The sequence below is a fragment of the Cebus imitator genome, unplaced genomic scaffold (genome assembly GCF_001604975.1).
Source record: "Cebus imitator isolate Cc_AM_T3 unplaced genomic scaffold, Cebus_imitator-1.0 Scaffold194, whole genome shotgun sequence".
Lineage (NCBI taxonomy): Eukaryota > Metazoa > Chordata > Mammalia > Primates > Cebidae > Cebus > Cebus imitator.
The window spans coordinates 1,844,257-1,871,147 of record NW_016107509.1 but is presented as its reverse complement, the minus strand read 5'-3'; the positions used below and the strand labels follow the sequence as shown (position 1 = coordinate 1,871,147).

The 26,891-nt window shown below is 38.1% G+C and overlaps 1 protein-coding gene across 2 annotated transcripts in view; it reads left to right on the top strand.

Annotated features, from left to right (window-relative positions):
* The first annotated feature begins 5,688 nt into the window (after positions 1–5,688).
* The window catches only part of CUNH11orf65 (chromosome unknown C11orf65 homolog), a 61,962-nt gene continuing 40,759 nt past the window's right edge, over positions 5,689–26,891 (top strand). Inside the window, exons 1-3 of one of the 2 annotated variants that reach the window (XM_037745203.1) lie at positions 5,689–5,741; positions 11,936–12,025; positions 25,809–25,901. In XM_037745203.1, the coding sequence (XP_037601131.1) occupies positions 11,945–12,025; positions 25,809–25,901 (174 nt within the window). In that variant the 5' untranslated portion in view covers positions 5,689–5,741; positions 11,936–11,944. Of the gene's footprint in view, positions 5,778–11,935; positions 12,026–25,808; positions 25,902–26,891 lie in introns of both variants that reach the window. The other variant, XM_017547063.2, reaches the window with a different exon arrangement.

Sequence of the window (26,891 nt, the reverse complement as noted above, 5' to 3'; positions counted from 1 at the left end):
TTAAAAAAAAAAGAAGAAGAAGAAAAGAAAAAAAAAATGTATTATTGACCAGGCACAGTGGCTTACACCTGTAATCCCACTTTGGGAGGCCAAGGTGGGAGGATCACTTGAGGTCAGGAGTTCGAGTCCAGGCTGACCAACATGGTGAAATCCCAACTCTACTAAAAATACAAAAATTAGCTGGGCATGGTGGCATATACCTGTAATCCCAGCTACTTGGGGGGTTGAGGCAGGAGAATCACTTGAACCTGGGAGGCAGAGGTTGCAATGAGCCGAGATTGCACCACTGCACTCCAGCCTGGGCAACAGAGTGAGACCTTATCTCAAACAATGAAAATAAAAACCTGTACTCTACTAACTGAAATATTTACTTAATCTGGCAAACAATGTAACTATTTTTAAAGTGGTCATATCTATTCTTGCTGAAGAACAGTAAACAGAATTTTTTAACTAAGCAAAACCAAATTTCAGCACAGTGTAATCAATGCCAAGTATCTAAGGTAAACTCTAATACTCATCCATTGTGCAAAACCACAAGTACACAAGTATTAAATAAAGGGCAAGCTGTCCTGAGACCTTACCTAATGAATCTGTGTCTTAAATATTGTATGTAGTGTTTAAGGCTTGTCAAAACTGGGTTTATGGAAAGAAAGGTTGCCTGCCTCATACCTTTCTGCCTCGAATCCCAGGTGCTAATGGCTAATGGCATTTTAAACATCTTAAATTTTTAAAATTTGTATTGCTTCTGTCAAACAGGCCTAATATTTAAAAACAAGTTGAGATAAATCAGGCAGCTTCGGGGAGTGGAACAGGAAGGATGTGCTTAAGAAAAAAAGTGGAGCCCCTCAAAAAATTCTATAGGGGCCAGGCACAGTGACTCATGCCTGTAATCCCAGCACTTTGGGAGGCCGAGGTGGGTGGATCATTTCAGTTCGGGAGTTTGAGAGCCGCCTGACCAACCTGGAGAAACCCCGTCTCTACTAAAAATACAAAATTAGCCAGGTGTGGTGGCACATGCTTGTAATCCCAGCTACTCAGGAGGCTGAGGCAGGAGAATCGCTAGAACCTGGGAGGCAGAGGTTGCGGTGAGCCAAGATTTTGCCATTGTACTCCAGCCTGGGCAACAAGAGGGAAACTCAGTCCCCCCCCCAAAAAAAAAAAATTCTATAGGGAGACAGCAGCCTTAATCTAAGTAATTCTTCATCTCGCCAATTCAGCCACAGCCTTTAAGGAGTGTCAACGGCTTTCTGGTTTGTAAACAAAAATGTTCTATGTGGTTGAAAGTTTGGAAGGAGATTCACCAATATCTGAGGAGAAGATAAAGTGAAGGGAATTTTTACTTTTTGCTTTATATCTTTCTATAATATTTAATTTTTTTGCTATAAGTATGGATCAAATAGCAAAATATAGAAAAATGCCAACCTTAGAAAAGACAATAAATGCATGAAAGACATAAATGGGAAAAGAAAATAGATATTTATGTTTTCCATTATGCTCTTTTAAAACCTATGTTTAGAACTTTATATCATGGGATCTATCTATATATACTTTTTAAATAAAATAAATTTTCTAAATAAAAATTTGAAAAAGATATCTTTTTTTAAGAGAAAGAAGTTGTAACCACTTATAGCCCTGGTATTTCTATAACTGCATTGGTGTAGTTTTGATTCTATTATGTCTCCATGAATTAATGAACCAAAATCACCACTCAGTCCCTAGGGGGCATAAATCTACAATAAAATCAGAAGAAAAGAAAAGGCCAGTCACAGTGGCTCACACCTCAGCACTTTGAGAGGCCAAGGCAGGAGGATCACTTAAGCCCAGGAGTTTAAGACTAGCCCTGGCAACATAGTGAGGCCCTCAACTCAACAACAACAAAAATTTAAAAATTGGCTGGACATAGTGGTGAACACCTGTAGTCCCAGCTACTTGGGAGGCTGAGGTGAGCTGGCTGCTTGAGCCCAGGAGTTCGAGATTACAGTGAGCTATGATCATGACACTGCACTCCAGCCTGGGCAACAGAGCAAGATCCTTTCTTGAAGCCACCCTTGCAAAAATTATAAATGAGAAAATCATTACAGTGAAAGGCATCTGACCTAACCAACTCCATCTTGCTTCTAACCTCCAAGCTGTCCTTGTTCATTCCTGGGCATAAGCCAAACTAACCTTGGAAGGAACTTAGTTTACAGTTTAACTTTGAAACAAAGATGATAACGGCCTTTTCCCAAAACAACCTGTCTTCATCCCTGGGGATTAGACTGCCTTTGCAAGACTAACAAATTAGCTACAAGACAGAACTTATGGTTTAGGAGTCATGCATCTGGAGGCTGCCAGATTATGGGCCTCCCCAAATTGCTCCTGGGGATAACATCACTATTGTAAGACCTAAAATCAGTGCTTGAGATATTTTGCAGATCCTGCGCTTGATGATTCCACTAGCATCACTCAAGTCAATAAACTGGCTCATCTGGTCTTGTGGCCCTACCCCAGGAACTGAGTCAGCATAGGAGGACAGCTTCGACTCCCTATGATTTCATCTCTGACCCCACTAATAAGAAACTCCCCACTTTCTGATCCCCTACCCACCAAATTATCCTTAAAAATCACAATCCCTGACATTTCAAGGAGACTGATTTGAGTAATAAAACTCTGTTCTTCCATACAGCTGATTCTGCAAAAATTAAACTCTTTCTCTATTGTAATTCCCCTGTCTTGATAAATTGGCTCTGTCTAGGTAGCAGGCAATGAGAACTCATTGGGTGGCTACAGTCTAAAAAAAAGAAAGAAAGAAAGAAAAAGAAAAAAGAAAAAAATATTTAAGCATGGCACCATTATTTTTGTTGATGGTGAAAATACAAGGGTATGCACAGAAGACAAACAGTCCCCTGGCATAACAAAAGTCATTGAGTGAAGAGGACAGATTTCTCATCCGAGAATTAGCTAAAGATGCCAACTTCCTTCCCCTAGCCTCTTCAAAGTGCTAAGTCTCAACAAGCGGATTGATGCCTGGTTGAAGATCTCTCTGGCTTCCTTTAGGACCACTGCAGGACCTGTGCCTTTGACCCACCCCCACTCCTCATGTGTGACATTGTTTTTCTACTACGTGAGATATTTTCCACAATTATAAAAGATTCCATGCTCACATCCAGGGAACAGCCTTGGAGTCCTCCATTGTTGGAGTTTGTTCTACTGCCAAAGCAGAGAGGAAAGAAATAGCATATAACTGTGACTCTTCTCCCTTGGCACTATAAATATTTCCCCTTTTCTCATGCCAATTCATTTTTGTTTCCTTTTCTTTCTGCATGGTCTATAAAGAAAAATCTTTGCCTTGTAAGTGGAAAGCAAGAATATTAATTTCATAAATATAATATGATAGTTGTATAATAGTAGTAAGACAAAGAAGAGAGAAACAGAAGAGAAAGAGAATGAGCGGAGAGGGGAACAGAGAGAAGGAAAGAAGGAACGATTTCTGTGAAACCACCCAGAAGTTCTTCCAAGTTCTACTTCTTAGTAACCTGTTCCTAGATTTAAGCAGGTGCAGGTAAATGAATAAACCTAACACTTGAGAGTTTCTAGTCTTAATGATCCCTTGTGGCTACTTTAAAGAAAGATAATTTTAAAGAACTGAACAATTTTTACATATATTAGAGTAATAAGAAAAGGTTGGAGCCTATTATGTAGAAATTGCCTAATTCTGGATTGGGTTAGAAGTAACATAAGTACTCAATAGTGACTATTGTAAATACTTTTAAAAATAATTCAGATAAGCACTACGTTAAAAATATGCAGAGTTTATCTTATTAGGTTGGTGCAAAAGTAATTGTGGTTTTTACCATTAAACATTAAACATAATGGCAAAAACCGCAATTACTTTTATACCTTAAATTTATTTTGATATTTCATCCTGTACATTTAGGAATTTTTGTTCTGAATTATTTACTGGCTTCGTTTTGTAGTTTTTAATTTAAAATTTTTAAATTGTGGTAAAATATACATGCATCTATCATTCTAACTACTTTTAATTATACAATTCAGTGGCATTAAGTACATTCACATTGTTGTGTAGTTTTGCTTTTATTCAAAAAACAATTTTTTTGACAGGGAGTCTCGCTCTGTTGCCCAGGCTGGAGTGCAATTGTGCCATCTCAGCTTACTGCAACCTCTGCCTCCCGGGTTCAAGCGATTCTCCTGCCTCAGCCTCCTAAGTAGCTGGGACTACAGGCAGGCGCGACACCACGCCCAGCACCATGCCTGGCTAATTTTTGTATTTTTAGTAGAGGGGAGTTTCACCATGGTGGCCAGGCTGGTCTCGAACTCCCGATCTCAGGTAATTGATCTACCCGCCTCAGCCTCCCAAAGTCCTGGGATTACAGGTGTGAGCCACAACATGTGGCCTGAATTTAAGTTTTTTTTTTTTAAGTTAGTTTCTATTAGATTGAAAATTAAGATACAGATAATATTTCTATGACTATATATTTTACAGTTTATTGTTCATAACTACTGTGTATGAATGCATCAAGGTAACTACATGAAGTGGAACTGAAGCCTGAAGCTCACCCCTTGCTTATGATTGCGATAATGATTTTAAAGAACGCTGGAAGCTCAGTGAGTCACTGAATTAACCTACCAAGAATTTTTTCTGTACAAATGTTTTCATTATATTGGAAAATTTTTCTTCAGGTGTTTTTACCCCCTTAAAAGTTTATCTTCCTTATAAACTAATTATATTCCATGCATGAACATAGGAGAAATGTAGCAGAACTGGGCAGTTCTAAACAAGATTTTTTTACACTGCAATAATCCGTGACCAACTAAAGCACTGCCAAAGTGTCAGACTCAGAATTCAAGTAAGTCAGACTTGCTTTAGATAAACAGTGCTTGCATTTAAGGTCATTTGAAAGCTCATTCAAGAGGTCACCTGTTTTCACTTAAACCCAGTTTAGCCTTACCAGCTAAAACGCTTACATTTAGAAATAACATTGGACTGCAAGTCACGTATTCTTTGACCTTGAGCAAGACCTGTCAAATTGCTAGAAGGATCAGTTTTCTTATTTTCAAATTAATAAACTAATTAAATAGGCCAGGCTTGTAATCCCAGCACTTTGGGAGGCCGAGGCGGGTGGATCACTGGAGCCCAGGAGTTCGAGACCAGACTGGGCAACATGGAGAAACCTTGTCGCCACTATTAACAAAAACAGAAAAATTAGCCTGGTGTGGTGGTGCATTCCTGTGGTCCCAGCTACTCAGGAGGCTAATGTGGGAGAATCACCTGAGCTGGGGGAGTTCCAGGCTGCAATGAGCCGAGATTGCATCACTGCACTCCAGCCTCAGCCACAGAGCAAGACCCTATCTCAAAAAAAAGTTTTAAAAAATCAATTAAATAGAAAATATTTCATTATGTATCTCAATATCTTTAAGGTTCTTGGCTGAAGTGACTGGGCTTTATTACATACTAAGCCCAACTTCATAGACAATCACTTTGGCTTCCCTTCCAAAATCCTTTGCCTCAAAGCTATCGACAATTGAAGGCGGGCTTCTAACAGATCCAGCAGTCTTCATAGGCTGTTCTGGATCCCCTGGACTTGCACACGGTGCAGGTGAAGGAAAGGCCGAGGGGGAGAGGCGGGACCTAGAAGGCGGGGCTAGGAGGGCAGTGGGGCGGGACAGAACGCACTGAGTTACGTCATTTCCGCCTGCGACATTTCCTAGGAGTCAAGCGGCGCCGAGGCCAGCAGCAATTGGCAGGAGAAGAGAATAGTGTCGCACCCTTTCAGCCGGTACTACTCTTCCGCTAGCCTTTATTGCCACTGGTTTGAGCCTTCCTTGTTTCAAGGCCGTAAAGAACCCATACCCTTGATATTCGTGCCCTATCCGTCTCCCTTAAGGACGTTTCCTTCCTCTAAAGTCCCGCAGCAAGGCCCCCACCTAGTTTACAGTCCTGCCCGGGAGGAGCCCGTTCCTCAGAGCTTCCTTTACTCGCCTCGGTGAAATTGCGTCGGTATGATTGATAAGCCCTTGCTGCTCATATTGCGCGTTTACAGTTCCCCACTCCCCAGTCCTCCTCAAAGATAATGCTTCGTCCACCTTCCCGCTGACCGGGAAGTACACTTTAACCTTTAGATTTTTATTCATTTCTTCCCCTTCCTCTCTCCCATTCCACCCAGGAAGTGGTTTTACGTCTTTTCATTTTTTGAGAGACGGAAAAGGAAAAGGCGTTTTTTAAAGGATAGGTTACTAGTTGTTTTTCGTCTTCTGCCCTCAGTATCAAGGACTACGGGTAAAAAGGAAAAGGGAAATTACGAAACTTACAAAGGTCACAAGAAACATTTGTTTATTCAATAAATTTAGTAGAGGAAACAAAACAGGAAGTATACCTGTTCCACTCCCAGCAAATTAAAAATTGTTTGCTGCTTTTAAAGTGAAATCCAGCATCCAAACACATCTTGTAGGCCTTTTTTCACGAAGAGTAAAAATAGACCAGTGAAAACATCATCTGTTATAATAAAAAGTTTTATTGACGGGATATAATAAGCTTGCAAAATCGTTATCTCAGAATCTACAAGTGGCACATGGGTGTAGTAAAATACTTAATTGCCTGAGGAGTTGTTTGATAGTATAGTTTATGTTTTCTTTGTTTTTGAGTTGGAGTTTCGCTCTGTTGCCCAGGCTGGAGTGCAGTGGCACGATCTCAGCTCACTGCAGCGTCCGCCTCTTGGCTTCATGCGATTCTCCTGCGTCAGCCTCCCGAGTACCTGGGACTATAGATGTGCGCCACCACAACCGGCTAGTTTTTGTATTTTTAGTGGAGACAGGGTTTCGTCATGTTGGCCAGGCTGGTCTCGGACTCATGACCTCAGGTGATCCTCCCATCTTGGCCTCCCAAAGTGCTGGGATTACAGGTGTGAGCCACTGCGTCCGGCCTAATAGTACATTTTAGTATCTTAAAACTTATGAACTATTTTCACATTGGTTAATTTATTTGAAGCATCGTTAATAACCACATAAAGTCAATCTTATTTCTTATCTGAAGCTATCAACAGTCCCACTCTCCTTTCAGCTCCAGATGGTGTCCTCTTACACCTATTCAAAGGTTTTACACTTTAACTTACCCTTTTTTGCCTCTTTAAGTTCTGCTTCACTTTCATTTATCCCTCACTACTGGATGGTACATTTTAACATGCTTTAGAATCTCTTTTTTTTAAAAAACCTTTATCCATTCTCAGTCTGCAGCTGCACCCCAGTTTTCTGTTTCCTTATAGCACTCCAGAGAACTACTACCCTTCTTACTGTCTCAACTTTCCCACATCCTCAACCCACCCCAAGTTTCCTTCCCTGCTTACTCCACCGAAACAGTGCCTGTGTGTCCACTAGTGACTATCTGTCCAAATCTTTTTTTTTTTCCCTATTTACTTGTCCTTGGAACCAATATTTGACACAATTGAATATGAAATTGTAGAACTTCATTGTTTATTTCTGAATTAATTTTGAGTGCTGGAATATATTTCCTCAATATTTTGTGTATTCATAAGTATATAATGGTGGCATTTATGACACACTTTTTTGGAGTTTTCTAAACACTCTTAGAAAGAATATTAAAATACTTATTATAGTCCTAATATCTAATTTATGTTTAGTTTTTTACTTTTCTAAAATTTAGAATCAAGCATTCCCATAGAATGTGTGTGGGTATAAATTGGAAACCATTTTTGAGGACAGGGTGACAGTGTTAGGTTTTAATATGCATACTGTTTTATTTTTTATGAAGTTATACTGTATATATCTGAACTATATGCATATTGTGGGAAAAAAAAACAACACTCTGGGAGGCCAAGACGGTCAGATCACTTGAGGTCAGGAGTTCAAGAGCAGCCTGGCCAACGTGGCAAAACCTCATCTCTACTAAAAATACAAAAGTTGGCCAGGCATGTGGCTGAGATGCCCAGGAGGCAGAGGTTGCAGTGAGCCAAGATACTGCCACTGCATTCTGGCCTGGGCAACAGAGGGAGAGACCTTGTCTCAAAAAAAAAAGTTACAAATGTACACAAATATATGTGTAAGAATATTCATTTTGGAATTAGAAAAAAGGAACAATCTGAATGTCCAATAATGGAGGAAAGAATAAGTAAATAGTGACATACCCAGTCTTAGAAATACTGTGCAACTATGAAAAAAAGGAGCAAGATCTATATGTATTAACATGGAAAAGTCTCCATAGGTTATTAAGGGAAAAAGAAAATATGTGTAGTTCGATCATGTTAATGCAAACAAATCTATATGTGTTAGTATGTATGTGTGTGTGTATATGTATAGACACATATACATGTTTTAAAATTTTAAATATATTAGAAAAGATCTGTAACAACACGTAACCATTGAAGAGAGAAGTGGGTTAGAAGAAGTCGAGGTGGGCAAGTTTTACTTTCTACTACATAGCTCTGTATTGTTTGAATTTCTGTATTATTTATATAATAACTTTAAATGTAAACAAATCTAGACAGTATTATGAATAACTTTGGATTTCAAACAGTAATGAGCTGTTAAATAAGGAATAATATTTACATATATCTCTAATGCTGTTTTTTAATTGTCCTGATTCTACGGTTATTTGTAGCTGATCAAAATAACTATATTCTGTATGTTGATCAGTGAAAAAGAACATGGACAAGAAAACATGAAAGTAATAAGTTGACCACTATATTTTAAAATTCATTATAATTATTTTTCTATTTTTTCTCACGTTTAAAAACTGAACTTGTGGTGTGATTTTTTTAAGTTATACTAAATCTCAGATGGCAAAGCTACCTTTTACATTTCTCTCTTTTAGTAGTATAGTGACAGTCTCCTTAAAAATTATTAAAACTGATTCTCACAATATTTGCAAGGAAACCATTTTTTTCTTGAAGTGTCCTGAAATACAGATAAATTATATTCTCTATTTCCACCTGCTGCCTAGCAAGAGTATTTCTCAACATACTCTCCTTTGATCAAAATTAACAGGCTGGGCACGGTGGCTCATGCCTGTTATCCAGCACTTTGGGAGGTCAAGGAGGGTGAATTGCTTGAGGCCAGGAGTTCGAGACCAGCCTGGCCAACAGAGTAAAACTGTCTCCACTGAAAATACAAAAATTAGCCAAGCTTGGTGGCACATGCCTGTAATCCCAGCTACTCAGGAGGCTGAGACATGAGAGTCACTTGAACCCAGGAGGCAGAGGTTGCAATGAGCCGAGATGATGTCTATGTACTCCAGCCTGGGTGACAGAGCAAAACTGTGTCTAAAAAAAAAAAAATTAACAAATCTTTTAGACCTGAAATATCATTCCTTATTCTCATTTGTGCTAATAGTTATTTTTAAATTAAGAGAATAATTGTACTTAAATATTACCTCAGTTTTCTAATTGGAATAAAGTATATGAATAGTTTTTATTTTGGAAAATAGTTTGTATTACAGTAATAGATATGATTTATTGAGTGGCTATGGTGGGTCAGAAACTATACTAAATGCTTTACCTATGTTATCTGAGTTAATCTTCGCAATTCTGTGAGTTAGGTACAATGAGTCCCCCTGTTTTACAGGTGAATAACTTGAAGTTTGAGTGAGCTAAGTAACTTTTGTAAGGTCACACAGCTAAGGATGAAGTAGAATTTGTTGAGATTTAAACCCAGGTCTATCTTACTTCAGAGCCCAAAGACTTAACCTATTTCCCCATGCCTCCTGTATTATAAAGGCTATTTGTAGGGAAAGCAAAAAAAGACATAAGTTTTTTTCCATCCTTCTCCCAACTCTTAAAAATGTCAATTTAAAAAACAACAATTTATCAAATTAGGAAGAAAATACTTTTAGTTTTAAGCATCTGGATAACTTTAAACATCAAAAAGGAAAATCACAAACTGCGAAATATATAAATACATTTTTCATGTTTTTTAATGAATGGCATATCCTTTTTGACAGTTTTTCTGTTCAGCCTCTGTCTTTCTAAACATAACGTACACATTAGATGTGTGTTTTATGTTTAAATAGGTCAGGGCTTTGGGATTTGTAAAGCCTTACATGTTTTGCATTTTACATGCACCAGTTCAGATAAATTTTTATTATTTTTAAAGAGACAGGGTCTCATTCTGTGTCCCAGGCTGGAGTACAGGGATGTGATCATAGCTCACTGCAGCTTTGAACTCCTGGGCTCAAGCAATCCTCCTGTTTCAGCCTCCCAAGTAGCTAGGACTACAGTGTGTGCCACCCTGCCCAGCTTTTTGTTGTTGTTGTTGTAGAGATGGAGGTCTCACTGTATTGCCCAGGCTGGTGTTGAACTCCTGGCCTCAAGCATTCCTCCTCCCTTGGCCTCCCAAAACCATGGGATTACAGGCATGAGTCACTGTATTCAGCCCAGAATTTAAGCTTTTAAGCAAAATTTGTTCACTTTGAACTATGATAAAGCATCTCAGAACCATATTGCCACTGTCAGTGTAATTAGTAACATTAGTTATCCTGTGAAGTATTAATAACTCTAAGAGTAGGTAAAAATCCATGTTTCTCCCTGTATTCAGTGCATGACCTTTTTTTCCTTTCATATTTGATCATATAAGGTCTAATTTTAGGTTAGGGACCTGGGCAATTTTAGTGGTTGCAACTCTGTCTCTATGCATGTTAAGAAAGGTTTATTTGAAGTCATGCAACAGTGTATGTAAAAGTCAGTGACTTTCAAGATAAACTTGAATTCAATAACTGGCTTAATTACTTACTATTTGATCTTAGGCCTTTAAGCTTAGGCTTCTCATTTCTAACACAAGCATATTAGTAAAATCTGCTATTTAGGGTTGTTGCTGGAATTGGAAAAAACAAAGAACATATTAAGTCATCAATAATTGGTGACCACCTTTGGCTGGGTGCAGTGGCTCATACATGTAGTCTCAGCACTTTCAAAGGCAGAGGCAGGAGGATCACTAGAGTACAGGAATTCAAGACCAGCCTGGGCAACATAGCAAGAACCTCTCTCTACAAAACATTTTAAAAATGAGCTGGGTGTGGTAGCATGTGCCTGTAGTCCCAGCTACTCAGGAGGGTAAGGCAGGAGGATCGATTGACCCTAAGAGTTCAAGGCTGCAGTGACCTATGATTCTGCCATGGCATTCTAGCCGAGGCAACAGAGAAAGACTCTTTTATTTTTATTATTTTGATATAAAATATTATTTTAATTGTTTTATTTATACAACTCTATTTAATTTTCATTGGGTTCTAGTGGTAGTTTTTTGTTTTTTTTTTTTTTTTTTTTTTTTTTTTTTTTTTTTTTTTTTTTTTNTTTTGAGAAGGAGTCTTGCTCTGTCACCACGCTGGAGTGCAGTGGCACAGTCTCGGCTCATTGCAACCTCCACCTCCTGGGTTCAAGTGATTCTTCCGCCTCAGCCTCCCGAGTAACTGGGAACACAGGTGCATGCCACCACACCTGGCTAATTTTTTTTGTATTTTTAGTAGAGACGGGGTTTCACAGTGTTGGCCAGGATGGTCTCGATCTCTTGAGCTCGTGATCTGCCCGCCTCAGCCTCCCAAAGTGTTGGGATTACAGGCGTGAGCCACTGTGCCTGGCCTCTAGTGGTAGTTTTATAATGGAGCACATAAAATGATTTTAGGCTGGGCGCAGTGGCTCATGCCTGTAATCCCAGCACTTTGGGAGGCCAAGCCAGGAGCAGTTTGACAGTAGCCTAGGCAGCATAGCAAGACCCCATTTCTACAAAAAGAGGTAAAAAAAGAAAACCAGGTGTAGTGGTGCATGCCTAGAGTAGCTGTTTAGGAGGCTAAGGTGAGAGGATCACTTGAGCCCAGCAGTTTGAGGCTGCAATGAGCTATGATCACACCACTGCACTCAAGCCTGGGTGACAGAGCAAGACTATCACTAAAAATAAAATTATTTTAAATGTACCCTTTTTGCTCATTTTCTTTTAGGAATTTCAAATGCCTTGGAAAGAGGACTTAGAATTTGCAAAGCAGGATAAAGCTGCCAGAGTCATTCAGCAGGCCTGGAAAAGTTTCCTTGTAAGTTTATTTACAAGTTTTACTGAGATATAATTTTTATGTCATAAAATTTAAAGTGTACAGTTCAGTACTTTTTTTTTTTTGAGACAGGATCTTGCTCTGTTGCCTAGGCTGTAGTGCAATAGCACAATCTCGCCTCGCTGCAGCCTCTGCCCTTCATGCTCGAGCAGTTCTCCCACTGCAGCCTCCCAAATAGCTGGGATTACAGGCACACTATTACGCCTGGCTAATTTTTGTATTTTAGTAGGGACAGGGTTTCACCATGTTGGCCAGGCTGGTCCGAAACTCCTGACTTCAGGTGATCCACCCTCCTCAGCTTCCCAAAGTGCTAGGATTACAGGCGTGAGCCACCGCCCTTGGCCAGTTCAGTACTTTTTATATAAAGTGTCCAATTCAGTAGCTTTTAGTATACTTGCAGAATTGTGTGCCACTCTTCGCATTAAAAAGAAGACTTTTTAACGTTTCAAAAAGTTACAATTATTTCATTAGCTGCACAAATATTTATTGAGTTCCTGATCTGGGGCAGGCACTTTTATAATGGCTATCAATGAACGTATCATTAATAAGATTATTTGCCTTTCACCGCTAAACACTTTAGTTCTTGATTGAGGAACCAGTATTGTAAGCAGATGTTAGGACTATAGTCACTCATTAAATATTTATTGAATACTTATTCTTGAGGAGCTTAAAGTTTATTAGTACACTAAATCTGAGTTAATGTCGTGGTCACTTGTGCTCCTGTAAGGGTAGAGCTGTTCTTATATGTGTAAGGAATATTCCAAGGTGAATTACCTGGTTGGGTGAGAGCCAAGAGCTAAAATTACCTCACTCTTTTCTCTCTGATAGCAGCAATACTCTATCTGTGCCTGGTAATTTTAAGTGAAGTATTATGGGTCTGTTTCTAGCACATGCTGATACAAAGGTTTTATGACTTACAAGACCACCTTTGTATCAGTTAATCACATTTTGTAAAGTTGCTTCATTATTTGCCTTTACCAAAGCCATAAAGGCTATGCTGAGGTATAACAATGTTAATTTCTAACACTAAAATAACATATATTTTTTAAAAATACAAGGGTCTCACTATTTTGCCCAGGATGGTCTCAAACTCCTGAGCTCAAGTGATCCTCCCACCTCAGCTTCCCAAGTAGCTCACCCTATGCCGAACACCATTGTATTGAACACCATTGTATCCAGCTAATCTTTTTTTAAAATTTACTCAGTTGGTTTTGATCAACATACTTATCATCTAGGATTACGCTTTTCTATCATTTGCAACTGTTTTCTTCCACATCCAACCAGCCACACACCTTTGACTAGCTGTTGTGTTCCTGGCATTGTGCTAGGCAATTTCACAATACATCCTTGCCCTTAAGGGAGCCTCAGTAGAGAAGTCATGTAAATAAAGGGGTGACGTGTGTGTGTGTGTGTGTGTGTGTGTGTGTGTGTGTGTGTGTGGACTGAGGTCATATTTTCACCTATCCCTCAAGAACCTCATTGAAATGACACTATGTAATATAGAAGGGTAATCCATAACAAAGAGGAGGGGGATTCATCAGCAGGTAAAAATTTTATCTAATTTTTGGAAAACCAAAAATAGATGATAACATCCTGTTGGAAAAACTGTAGAAACACTTGCCTAGACACATTTCATAGGCGTTCCAGTTTCCATTGAGGGAATTGGTTTGCCATTAGAACCCCAGAGAGGATATGAATTTGGAGTTAACAATTTAAAAGAGCTGGAAGGAGAAGGACTGAAGACAAGGAGGTTAATTGAAGGTCTGTACACGGAGCAGCTGTGCCAGTTGTCTTCAGTCTTTTGCAGATCAAGAGCTGCAAGTAGGTGGATATTTACTGGTAGTCTTGCTAAGTTGGGTTTATTATGTATTTTAGATATGAACCCCATATCTAATATATGATTTGCAAATATTTTCTCCCATTCTGTAGGTTGTCTCTTCATTCTGTTGATTATTTCCTTGTCTGTGTAGAAGCTTTTTAATTTAATATAATCCCATTTACCTATTTTTACTTTTGTTGCCTGTATCTGGGTTTATATCCACAAAATTATTGCCCAGATCAGTGTCATGAAGCTTTTCCTCCATATTTTCTTCCAGTAGTTTTACAGTTTCAGGTCTTATATTTAAGTCTGTAATCTATTTTGTATTAATTTTTGTATATAGTATGAGATTGGAGTCTTAATTTCATTCTTCTACTTGGGGACATTCAATTTCCCCAGCATCATTTATTGAAGAGACCATCCTTTATTCATTGCATGCTCTTGGAATCTTTGTCAAAAATCAACCATAAGTGTATGGATTTATTTCTGTGCTCTGTATTCTGTTCCATTGGTCTACGTGTATGGTTATATGCTGGCACCACACTGTTTTGATTATTACAGCTTTATAGGGGATTTTGAAATCAGGTAGTCTCGTGCTTTGTTTTGTTTTGTTTGTTAATGGGGTCTTTTGTCGCTCCATATGAATTTCAAAATTGTTTTTCCTATTTCTGTGAAAAGTGTCATTGGTATTTTGATAGGGATTGCATTGAATCTGCAAATTGCTTTGGGTGGTATGGACATTTTCACAATACTTTCCATTCTATGAACACAGAATAGCTTTCCATTTATTTGTGTCTTATTTGATGTTTTTTTATATCAGCATTTTATAGTTTTTAGTGTACAGATCTTTTGTGTCCTTGGTTAAATTTACTCCAGTATGTTTTTGGGGGGGGATAAGTATGGTAAAAGGGATTGTTTCTTAATTTCTTTTTTGGATAGTTTGTTTTTAGTGTATAGAAACACCACTGATTTTTGTATGTTGAGTTTGTAACTTTACTAAATTTGCTCATTATTTTTAAGAGTTTTTTGATAAAGTCGTTTTTTTTTTTTTAGATTTTTTTTTTCAAAGACGAGGTTTCGTTGGTCAGGCTGGTCTTGAACTCCTGACCTCAGGTGATCCATCCTACCTTGGCCTCCAAAGTGCTTGGATTATAGGCGTGAGCCACCATGCCCGGCCTGATAAAGTCTTTAAGGTCTTCTATATATAAGATCATGTCATTTGCAAACAGAAGACAATTTAACATCTTCCTTTTTTTGATGTGTATATCTTTTATTTCTTTCTCTTTCCTAATTTCTCTGGCTGAGACTTCCAGTTCCATGCTGAATACAGGTGGTAAGCAGGGGCATCCTTGTTCTTGATCTTGAGGAGAAGCTTTCAACTTTTCACCATTGAGTATGATGTTAGCTATGGGCTTGTCATATGTGACCTTTAAAGACAAATTAAGGAATATAGTGAGACAAACAAAAATGGAGACACAACATACCAAAACTTATGGGATGCAGCAAAGGCAATTCTAAAAGAGAATTTCATAGCAATAAATGTCTACATCACAAAACAAGATAGCTCCCAAACAACCTAATGTTACGCTTCAGGGAGCTAGAAACAGAAGAACAAACTAAGTTAGCAGAAGGAAGAAAATAAAGATTAGAGTAGAAGTAATTGAAATAAAAACTAGAAAAACAATAGAAACTAAGAGTTGGGTTTTTGAAGAGATAAACAAAATTGCCAAATCTTTAACTACACTAACTGATAAAAAAGAAAATCAGGTGTGGTAGCACATGTCTGTAGTCCCAGCTACTTTGGAGGCTGAGGCAGTAGAATCATTTGAGCCCAGGAGTTTCAGTCCAGCCTGGGCAGGATAGTAAGACTACATCTCTAAAAATAAACAAATAAATAAAAATAAAATAAAATTTAAAAAAAACCAGAAGACTCAAATAAAATCAGAAATGAAAGACGAGACATTACAACTAAAACTACAGAAATATAAAGGAAAATAAGAAACTACAATGAACAGTTACATGCCAATAAGTAGGATAACTTAGAAGAAATGGATAAATTCTTAGTTACATATAACCTCCCAAGAATAAATCATGAAGAAATAGAAAATGTGAAGAGACTAATAATGAGTAAGGAGGTTGGATCAGTAATAAAAAACCTCCTATCAAAGAAAAGTCCAGGGTGGCTTCATAGTTGAATTCACTGATGGCTTTACTGTTGAATTCTACTAAACATTTAAAGAAAAAATAATAATCTGCCCTTTTCAAACTCTTTCAAAAAATTGAAGAGGAGAGCATACTTCTAACCTCATTTACAAAGCCAACATAACTTAGATACCAAGGCCAGACAAGGATGTTATAATAAAATTACAGGCTTATATCCCTAATGAACATAGATGAATAGGATCTTCAACTAAATACTAGCAAACTGAGTTTAACAGCACGTTAAAAGAATTATTCACCATGATCAAGTGAGATTTATCCTTTGTATGAGAAGTGATTCACCATATACAAATGTGATAGACCACATTAATAAAGGATAAAAACCATGTGATCACTGCAATAGATATTTCATATATTTTACAACACTTCTTATCTGAATAACATTTTATTTTATATTGATATAGCTACCCTACTGTTCTTTTGGTGGGTATCTTTACATGGCATCTTTTCCTATTCTTTCCTTTGCAGCTTTTTGTGTCCTTATCTTTAAATTGTGTCTCTTGTAAACAAAATATAGCAGGTCTAACTTTGCATAACTCTAAGCAATCTTTATCTTTTAATTAGTATGTTTAGACCAGTTATGTTTATTGTGATTACTGTATTCATTGGGCTTAAGGCTACCACATTGCTTTTTGTTTTCTACTTGTCTGATCTGTTTTTTCCTGCATTTCTCCTTCCCTTTCCCTTTCTTTGTAGTAATTGAATATTGTTAGTTTGTCATTATTTTCTTTATTAATTTTTTAGTTATTTTGATTGATTAAAGATGCCATGAATTGTTTTCTATTTCTCCTATTCACAGGAGGTGGCAATATTTTCCCTTTCATCTAGGCTATTTTAGTTACTTGCTTTACCACTAAAACCAATAGATAGGACATGACATTCTGGAACCTCTTAGTCTAGGTCATAGAAAGCATTGTAGTGTTCATGTCTGTGTCCTGAAATGTTCATCTTGAGTGAGAACAGCCACCATGTAAGAAGAATAACTGTCCTGAAACTGCCAGGCTGAAGGAAATCCCAAGCTAGCCTCGTGGAGAGGTTGCCTACAGAGATTGATGATTGACTGTTCCCAGTTTTAACAGATATTCCAGCCCACTTAACCAGATACATAAATGAAAAGCCCATTTTTGATACACCATCCCCAACAAATGTAATAAGGAAAAGAACCAAGAGACCTATTTGACAGCTAGAATTGAGGTCCCTGACATTGGGCCCCAGTTGAGCCATTCCAGCCGTTCTGCTGTTCAAGTCATCCCAGCTGAAGCCTCAATCATTGTGGAGATGAGACAGTACTTCAATACTGTTCCCTACCAGAATTTCCATTATTGTGAGCATAATAAAATGGTGGTGGTTTTTACACTACTAAATTTTAAGGTACTTTGCTACACAGTAATAGATGACTAGAACAGCTATATATTCTTCTAGAGGGTTAAGCTAGAAAGGGCAACGTTATAGTATTTGCCCTTGATTAATTAGTTTCTACCTAAGTTAGTACTTTAACCCTTTTCAGAACAATGTAACAATCTAGTAGCAGGTTAAGTTAGCCCCTTCACCTTTGTCCTATTATTTCCTGACATTTCACTTAACACTTTTGTTTTAAATACAGTAGACATTATTATTATTGTTTTAAACAGCCAGAGTTCTCTCTTTTATTGTGGTACAATGTTCATAACGTAAAATTTACTAGTTTAACCATATTTAGGTGTATAACTCAGTTACATTAAGTATGATCACAGTGTTGTGCAACTGTCACCACTATCCATTTCCACAGCTTTTTCATCATCCCAAACAAAACCTCGTGTACCTATTAAATGAAAATCTCCTAGTTGCTAGACCCCAATTATCTCTATTCTACTTTATGTCTCTGTGAATTTTCCTGTTTTAGTTAGCTCATTTAAGTGGATTTGTCTTTTTGTTGCTGGTTTTTTTTACTCAACATAACATTTTCAAGGTTCATCCAATTTATAGCATGTGTCAGAATTTCATTCCTTTCTAAGGCTGGATAATATCCCATTACATATCTGGAAGCTACATTATATTTATAATTTCATCTGTTAATGCACATTTGGGCTGTTTCCACTTTTTGGTTGCTGTGAATAATGCTGCTAAAAATTGACGTAAAAGTATCTGTTTGAGCCATTGCTTTCTTTTGGGTATATGTCTAGAAGAAGAGTTGCTGGATCATGTTGTAATTCTATGTTTAACTTTGTGAGGAACTGCCAGACTTTACCACAGTGACTGTACCATTTTAGAGTCCCACCAGCAATGCACAAGGTTTCTAATTTCTCTATATCCTTGCCAATACTTGTTATTTTCGTTTTTTGATAATAGCCATCCTAATGGATGTCAAGTAGTATCTCATTGTGTTTTGATTTACACTTTCCTAATGACTAGTGATATTGAGAATCTTTTCTGTCCTTATTGACCATTTGTAACTGTTCTTTGGAGAAATATATTCAAGACCTTTGCCCATTTCGCATTGAGTTAATTTTGTTATTGAGATGTAGGAGTTCTTTATCTTTTTTGGATATTAATCCCTTATCAAATATCCTCTTTGCAAATATTTTTTCCCGTTTTGTGGATTGCCTTTTTATTCTCTTGATAGTGTCCGTTGATGCATAAAAGGTTTAAATTTTTTTTTTGAGATGAAGTCTTGCTCTGTTACCCAGGCTGGAGTGCAGTGGCACAGTCTTGACTCACTGAAACCTCTGCCTCCTGTGTTCAAATGATTCTTCCGCCTCAGCTTCCCAAGTAGCTGGGACTACAGGCAACCACTCCCATGCCTGGCTAATTTTTGTATTTTTATTTAGTAGAAACAGGATTTCGCTGTGTTGACCAGGCTGGTCTTGAACTCCTGATCTCAAGTGATCTGCCTGCCTTGGTCTCCCAAACTGCTAGGATTATAAGCATGAACTACCACATGGAACCTAATTTTTATATGGTCCAATTTATCTTTTTGTTCATTTTGTTTCTTGTGCTTTTGGTGTTATATCTAAGAAATCATTACCAAATTCAATATCATAAAGCTTTTCCCCCATATTTTCTTCTAGGAGTTTTATGGCTTTAACTCGTATATTTGAATCTTTTTTTTTTTTTTTTTTTTTTTTTTTGAGACAGAGTCTTGCTTTGTTGCCCAAGCTGGAGTGCAATGATTCAATCTCAGCTCAGTGCAAATTCCACCTGGGTTCAAGCGATTCTTTTGCCTCAGCTTCTCGAGTAGCTGGGGCTACAGATGTACGTCACCATGGCTGGCTAATTTTTGTGTTTTTAGTGGAGACGAGGTTTCGCCATGTTGGTCAGGCTGGTCTCAAACTCCTGACCTCAAGTGATCCTCCCATCTCAGCCTCCCAAAGTGCTGGAATTATAGGCGTGAGCCACTGCATGCCACCTAGATCTTGGATTCATTTTGCGTTATTGCTGCATATGGTGTAAATTAAGGACCCAATTTCATTATTTTTCGTGTGGGTATGTAATTTTCACAGATACATTTGTTGAAAATACTGTCCTCCTCATTGAATCGTTTTAAAACCCTTGTCAAAAATGAGTCGATGACGTATATATGAGTCTATTTGGAGGCTTTCTATTCTAGTCCATTGGCCTGTATATCTGTCCATATGCCAGTACCAAACTGTTTTGATTATTGTAGCTTTAGTAAGTTTTGAAATCAGAAAGTATGGCTTTTCCAACTCACACTTTTTCACTTGTTTTATTCTTTTTCAATATTGTTTGGCTGTTCAGGGTCCCTTGTGTTCCACATAGATTTTAGGATGGGCTTTTCTATTTTTTCAAAAAATGCCATTGGGATTTTGGGTAGTGATTACATTGAATCTGTACATTGCTTTGGGTAATATTGTCATCTTAACAATAGTAAGGCTTCCAATCCACGAATGTGGGATGTCTTTCCATTTATTTATGTTTTCTTTAATTTCACTGTCTTTTTTTTTTTTTTTTAAACGGAGTCTCACTCTGTCGCCAGGCTGGAGTGCAGTGGTGCAGCCTTGGCTCACTGCAGCCTTCACCTCTCGTGTTCAAGGGATTCTCTTGCTTCAGCCTCCTGGGTATGTGTGACTACAGGTGCATGCCAGCACACCCAGCTAATTTTTGTATTTTTAGTAGAGACAGGGTTTCATCATGTTGGCCAGGATGGCCTCGATCTCTTGACCTCATGATCTGCCCACTTCAGTCTCCCAAAGTTCTGGGATTACAAGCATGAGCCACCATCCCCAGCCTTCAGTATTCATTTTTATTTATCGAGATACAAACCATTTCCAGAGCCCTTCATTTTTTCCTGCAGTTCTTTCCTTTCATATGGTATTAATTTTCTGCCAGCTCAAGAATTCTTTGTAGTTTGTTTTTGTTTTTGCTTTTGAGAGGCAGGTTCTTGCTCTGCCACCCAGGCTGGTGTGCAGTGTTGCAATCATAGCTCACTGCAGCATCAAATTCCTGAGCTCAAGTGATCCTCCAGCCTCAGCCTGCTGAGTAGCTAGCACTTTAGGTGTGCATCACCACACCTAATTTAAAAATTTATTTTTATTTTTATTTTTGTGGAGATGCGTTCTTGCTATGTTGACCTGGCAGGTCTCAAACTCATGGCCTCAAGTGATATTCCTGTGTCAGCCTCCCAAAGCTCTGGCATTGTAGATGTGAGCCACCTATACAGTCTGAAGTATTTCTTATAAGATTTCATAGATGCTAGACCTCCTGTGAAAAATCCCTTCAGCTTTTATTTGTCTGAAAATATCTTTATTTCCTTTTTATTTGTCAAACAATATTATCACATTTCATAGAAATCTAGACAGGCATGTTACTGGGGTTTTTTCCCCCCTCAGCACCTTAAAGATGGCATTCCATTCTATCCTGTCTTCCATAGTTTCTATTTAAAAGTAAAGAAATAGTGTTACTCTTTCTACTCTGAAAGTAATGTGGTGTTTATATTCTGGCTGCTTTTAAATTGCCTCTTTGTCTTTGTTTTTTAGCAGTTTGATTATGATGCTTCTGTAAGTAATTTTCTTTACATTTGTCCATGTTTGGTCAAGTGGACAATAGAATAATCCAGCAGAGTATACCCCTTGCCACCTTAGCATCCATATACATCCCTCTTAACCATATTTAACTTCCAAATAAAATCAAAATTAAAACCATGCTTCCATCTAACATTCCTCATATAGGCCAAAACATATTCACAGCCTTCCCAAAAGTACCTTTATCCATTTTTAGATCATTTTTATTCCTCTTTTTTGCTGAACCATAGTCTACCTGTGATATCATATACTTTAAATACCAGATAGAAGATTAAGCATTTGTATTAATTTCCTAATGCTGCTGTAAAAATTGACACAAAGTTAGTGGTTTAAACCACAAAAATGTATTGTTTTACAGTTCTGGAGGTCTGAAGTCTGAAATGGGCTTCATTGGGCTAAAATCAAGGTGTCAGCAGGTCTTGTATAGTTCTTTCTTTCTGAAGGCTCTAGGGAAGAATTTCCTGCTTTTTCCTCCTTCCAGAAGTTGCCCGCATCCTCGGCTCATAGCACCCTTCTATTTTCTTTCTTTTTTTTTTTCCTCCTAAAATCCTTTCCTGAAGCAACTCCCTTCTATTTTCAAAGCTAGCAATAACCTGTCAAGTCTTTTTCGTATCACATCACTGTGCCACTGTGCCACATTTCTTACATGGACCCTTGCAATTACCTTGAGCCAGTCAGGAAAATTTCCTGTGTCACAGTCAGCTGATTAGCAACCTTAGTTTAGCAACTGCACTCTTAATTCACGCTCTCCATGTAACACCGTATTTACAGGTTACAGGGATTAGATATTTACAGGTTACAGGGATTAGGTGTGAACGTCTTTTGTTGGGGGGCATTATGCGGCCTACCATACTGTAATTAACACACTTTGCATTTGTTTTTAGGGGAATGGGAGCAAGAGAAACAAAAGAAAAAATGGCTAATATTTATATGCAGATAAATAGGAGAAATATTCATAGATACTACCTGTTTCTGCAACTAATTATGAGATCGTAGCTGACATTTTTAACTTTTTTCTTCCAGTAGCTATTTCATATTCTCTCTATTTTTCAGCAAGCACTTCAGCTGGTTGTGGTTCCTTGCTGGGGGGTGGAGGAAGGGATTGTGCCAAAATTTCATTCCTAAAGGGTCTAGACCTTTAACAATTATGCCTATTTGGGGTTGTTATAATTTTCCATTAACTTTACTTAACAGAATATGATATTACTAAAAAACACCCCAAAAGATCTCCTGAATTTTAGACATCTTCTTTAACTTCCACTGGTAGTTGCCTTTTTTTTTTTTTTTTTTTTTTTGCATGTTGGTTTATTGATATGAGAGGCACCAGATGGCCAGGTGGCAGCATCAGTTTCCATTTTAATATTGGTGTGCACTTTGGTGGAAACGGAGTCTTCCCATGGAAACTAAGACCATTATATTTGCAGAGCACAAAGGTACAAAGGACAGGAAGCAAAATTTTCACTAGTAGATCACTAAAGAAAATATTGAGCGGAAGCCACTTCCATTTCTACCGCTTAATTCCCAAATTTAGAAATGCTGACTGTTTGAGAAATAGCACCATATTGATTCAGAGCATCTACTACAACATAGAGCATGTCATCCTAGTATGAAAAGTGTTATCACTGAATTCTAACTGCAACTGAATCTCTAAAATGTCATTTTACTGTTCTATCAGGCTGGTTACTTCAGGGTGATTGGTAACAAGGTAAGATTGGTGAATTTCATAAGCATGGGCCCATTGGTGTGCTACACTTGTTGTGAACCAAGTTCTCTGATCAGGAGCAATGCTATGTAGAATACCATGGCAGCGAATACAGCATTTTCAAAGTACACAGAAGGTGGTCTTTGTAAAAGCATTGTGTACATGGAAGGATCAGATGTTGATTCCAGTGGGAAAAAAAAGTGTTACCCTTTCTGTAATGGAAATGTTCCAAATAATCGATCTGTCTCAAGGAAGCTAGGTAGTTCCCCCAAGGAATTATGCCATATGAGGGGCTCAGTGTTAGTCTCTGTGTTGGCAAGTTGGACTGTCAGTGGTGGCAGTAGCCAGATCTGTAGGTAGAAATTCATGTTGCTGAGCCTATGAGTAACCTCCATTCCTTTTTTTTTTTTGAGATGGAGTCTCCCTCTGTCATCGAGGTCGGAGTGCAGTGGTGCCATCTTGGCTTACTGCAACCTCTGCTTCCTGGGTTCAGGTGATTCTTGATTCTTCTGCTTCAGCCTCCTGAACAGCTGGGATTACAGGCACCTGCCACCATGCCCAGCTAATTTTTTTTTTTTTGTTTTGTTTTTTTTTGAGACGGAGTTTCGCTCTTGTTACCCAGGCTGGAGTGCAATGGCGCGATCTCGGCTCACCGCAACCTCCGCCTCTTGGGTTCAGGCAATTCTCCTGCCTCAGCCTCCTGAGTAGCTGGGATTACAGGCACGCACCACCATGCCCAGCTAATTTTTTGTATTTTTAGTAGAGACAGGGTTTCACCATGTTGACCAGGATGGTCTCAATCTCTTGACCTCGTGATCCACCTGCCTCGGCCTCCCAAAGTGCTGGGATTACAGGCTTGAGCCACCGCGCCCGGCCTAATTTTTGTATTTTTAGTAGAGACAGCGTTTCACCATGCTGGTCAAGCTGGTTTTGAACTCCTGACTTCGAGTGATCCACCCGCCTCGGCCTCCCAAAGTGCTGGGCTTACAGCTGTGAGCCACTGCACCCAGCCATAACCTCCATTCCTGCTGCTGTGACCACTTTGTTCGTGAGCACATTGGGCAAGGATAGCAGTGGTTGGGGGGAAAGGCTGACTGATTCCAAAGAATGAATCACCTTGCTCACCTGATTATTAAGATTCTTCTCTGCTGAGATTGTTTTTTGGTGAGCGTTCATGTAAGACAAGCATCTTCTCACTTGGTGCCCATTTGGAGAAGTCTGCACATTCTTCTCGCCCAGACGGTCTTGTCACCAATTTTCTAACCATGCTTTTTCCAAATCCCTGACCATCCAGTCATACCATCAGTCACCATCCATCTATAGATCTGTACTTCTGGCCATCTTTTCTTCCAGGCACAATATACAACCAGGTATGCTACTTGAGGTTCTATCCTGGTGGAAAAATTTCCCTTCCCCTCTGTAGTGCAGGGTCAATTGAGGCTGTAATATATATGGAATTTCCTGTGTATCACACCATTTACTTAACCCCTAGAGGCCTGTTAGGACTTGAGTTTGACCAATGGAATGCAGAATAAATGTTGCTGTGACTTCCAAGATAAGGCCTTAAAAAGCCTTGTAACTTCTACTTTCTCTCTGTCTTTGGTACTGTTTTTTTTTTAATGCCTTGGCCTCCCAAAGTGCTGGGATTACAGGTGTGAGCCATTGCACCCAGCCTCTCTTTGGTATTTTAAAACCTCCATACTATGAAGAAGCTCACACTGAAGGTCTGTGTGGGAAAGAGAGGCCCAGCCATCCTAGATTGTCCAAGAATTCCAGCTGAAGACCCAGATGTGTGTGTGAGGCCATATTAAATCATCCAACTCCAGCTGATCTGGCAGCTGACTACAGCCAGTGTATGAGTCCAACCAAGACCAGCAGAACTCCCCTGTCAACCCATAGAAAGAGAGAAATAATAAATGGTTGTTGCTCTAAGCCACTAAGTTTTAGGGTGGTTTGTTATGTATTAGTAGACAACTGATATAGTAACCATCTGTTTAGAAGATAGTATTCAGATTTTTAACCATTATAAATATTGCTTGATACTCAATTTGGGGTTTAATTTGGGGAAAATTATATCTTCTTTTCGGGAAGAATACCAGTAGTATAGTCATGGGCTGCATCGTCTTCCATAGGCAATTGTAGTGGGGCTTTAGATTGTTATGCTGGTACTATGGATTACTTCAATTTGAATTTATTTTATTTGATTTAACATACGCAAACTGGGAGTAGGGTGTTTACCAAGAGTTGTTAAAGCATTTTTAGGGAGATAGGGTCTGAGGGTAGGGTTACCAAAGAAGTAATTTTCCGAGATAGACTAATTGGTTGTGATTGTTTAGCTAAACTTGCCCTAATGTGAAAAATAGGTAAATACTCCATAAATATTAATCACTGTTATCATTACAGAATCCGATAATAAATCAGTGGAATTTCTGTAGAAATAAAGAAGATTCTGCAGTGGTAACAATGGCTAATATTTATTGAGTGTTTTCCTGTGTCAGAAACTTTTAAGTGCTCTGTAAGTATTAATTCATTTATTCCTCACCAAAGCTGGATGAGATGGCTACTGTCATTCCCACTTTATAGTTGAGGAAACTGAGTAAAAAGAGTTAAGCAACTTGTGGAGAGTCACAGCTGGTAAATACTAACAGCTGAACCCAGATGATAGTATACCATAATCAGTGTTCTTAATCAGTAGTCTGTATTTTGTTTTTCTTCTAGATTACTCTGGAGAGTATACTGAAGTAACTTTACCAAAGTTTGGGATATTACATTTATAGTTGGTAGTGATGCAATTACAAATTTAAGAGTAAAACTCTTCGTGAGAATTATACGAATATTATTAGGCTTATCAAAGCACACCCTGAGTGCATAATATTTCTAAAATCTAGTGTGCATACATAACATCTGTTTTATGGTATTTTATTCATTTTGCCCTAATTAGGCAAAATGCTAAGTAGAAATAGAAAATCCAGTTTTGATCATAAAATCTTATGTTTGAACCTTTAGAATGCTTCTATATTTCAACACTTTAAAAGTCTAATTGATTTAAGAAGACAAGGAGAACCACATCAAATAATGAAATATATTAATCCCAAAGAGGTAAGAACATTATTTATTGATATAGCAGCCTGTATTTTTCCTTAAAATGTGATTACTTTATCGGTTCAGTGTGCTCATAATATTTATTTCTTTTTAAAACTATTTTTATTAAAGTGTTACACATATGTTATCTTGGGATTCACTCAGGGTGGCTGGCAAAATATTAGCAAAATATTAGGGAAAGTTATAGATTAGTCTCAAACCTTTTGGAAGGCCAAAAGGTTTTATTGGGACAGGCTGAAGATGGCCGGTCCATTATGTTAGGGAAAAGATAGGGATGATAAAAGGCTTTCCCATTTTAAATCTGTTTACCCCACATCCCTTTGTCTCTACTGTAACTATTTACTCATGTAAACTTTGTGCTGGATGGTCCTCTCGGGGAGATCAAAGGGGAATTACCCATTAATAGTTTTTACTCTGGGCTGGGAACCTAAAGCTTTTATCATTTGTAAAACCCCTCTTTTACCATGTTAATTATTCACAAGCATGTTGACTTAGAACCTCTGTTATGAAATCTATTACTGAATAAATGTGTGGATGGATGGGGGTGTTGGTTGATTGGTTGCATTTCACCCTCTGAAAGCAGCCAATGACCATCCCTAGCCCACTTGAATCACTGAACCAGGTGTGACAGTGCATTTATTCATCTGTCATTGAGTTAGGGTCTGTAGGCCAGACCTCTGCAAGTGGTGGTTGACATCTCAATGTTGAAAGTTTATAAAACATAAATATGTAGCTCAATGAATCATCACAAAGCAAACATCTATGTAACCATCACCCAGATTAACGTTTTCATATTCCAAATCACTCCCTTTGGGTACCCTACAAATCACTGCCAACTCCCTTCTTTCAAAAGGTAACCACTATTTTATGCTCTAACATAATACTTTAATTTTCTATTTTTGAGCTGAATATTAGTAGAATCCTATAGTATGCTTTGGGGTGTATGTTTGTTCATCCAACAGTATATTTACATAGCTAAAATTAATT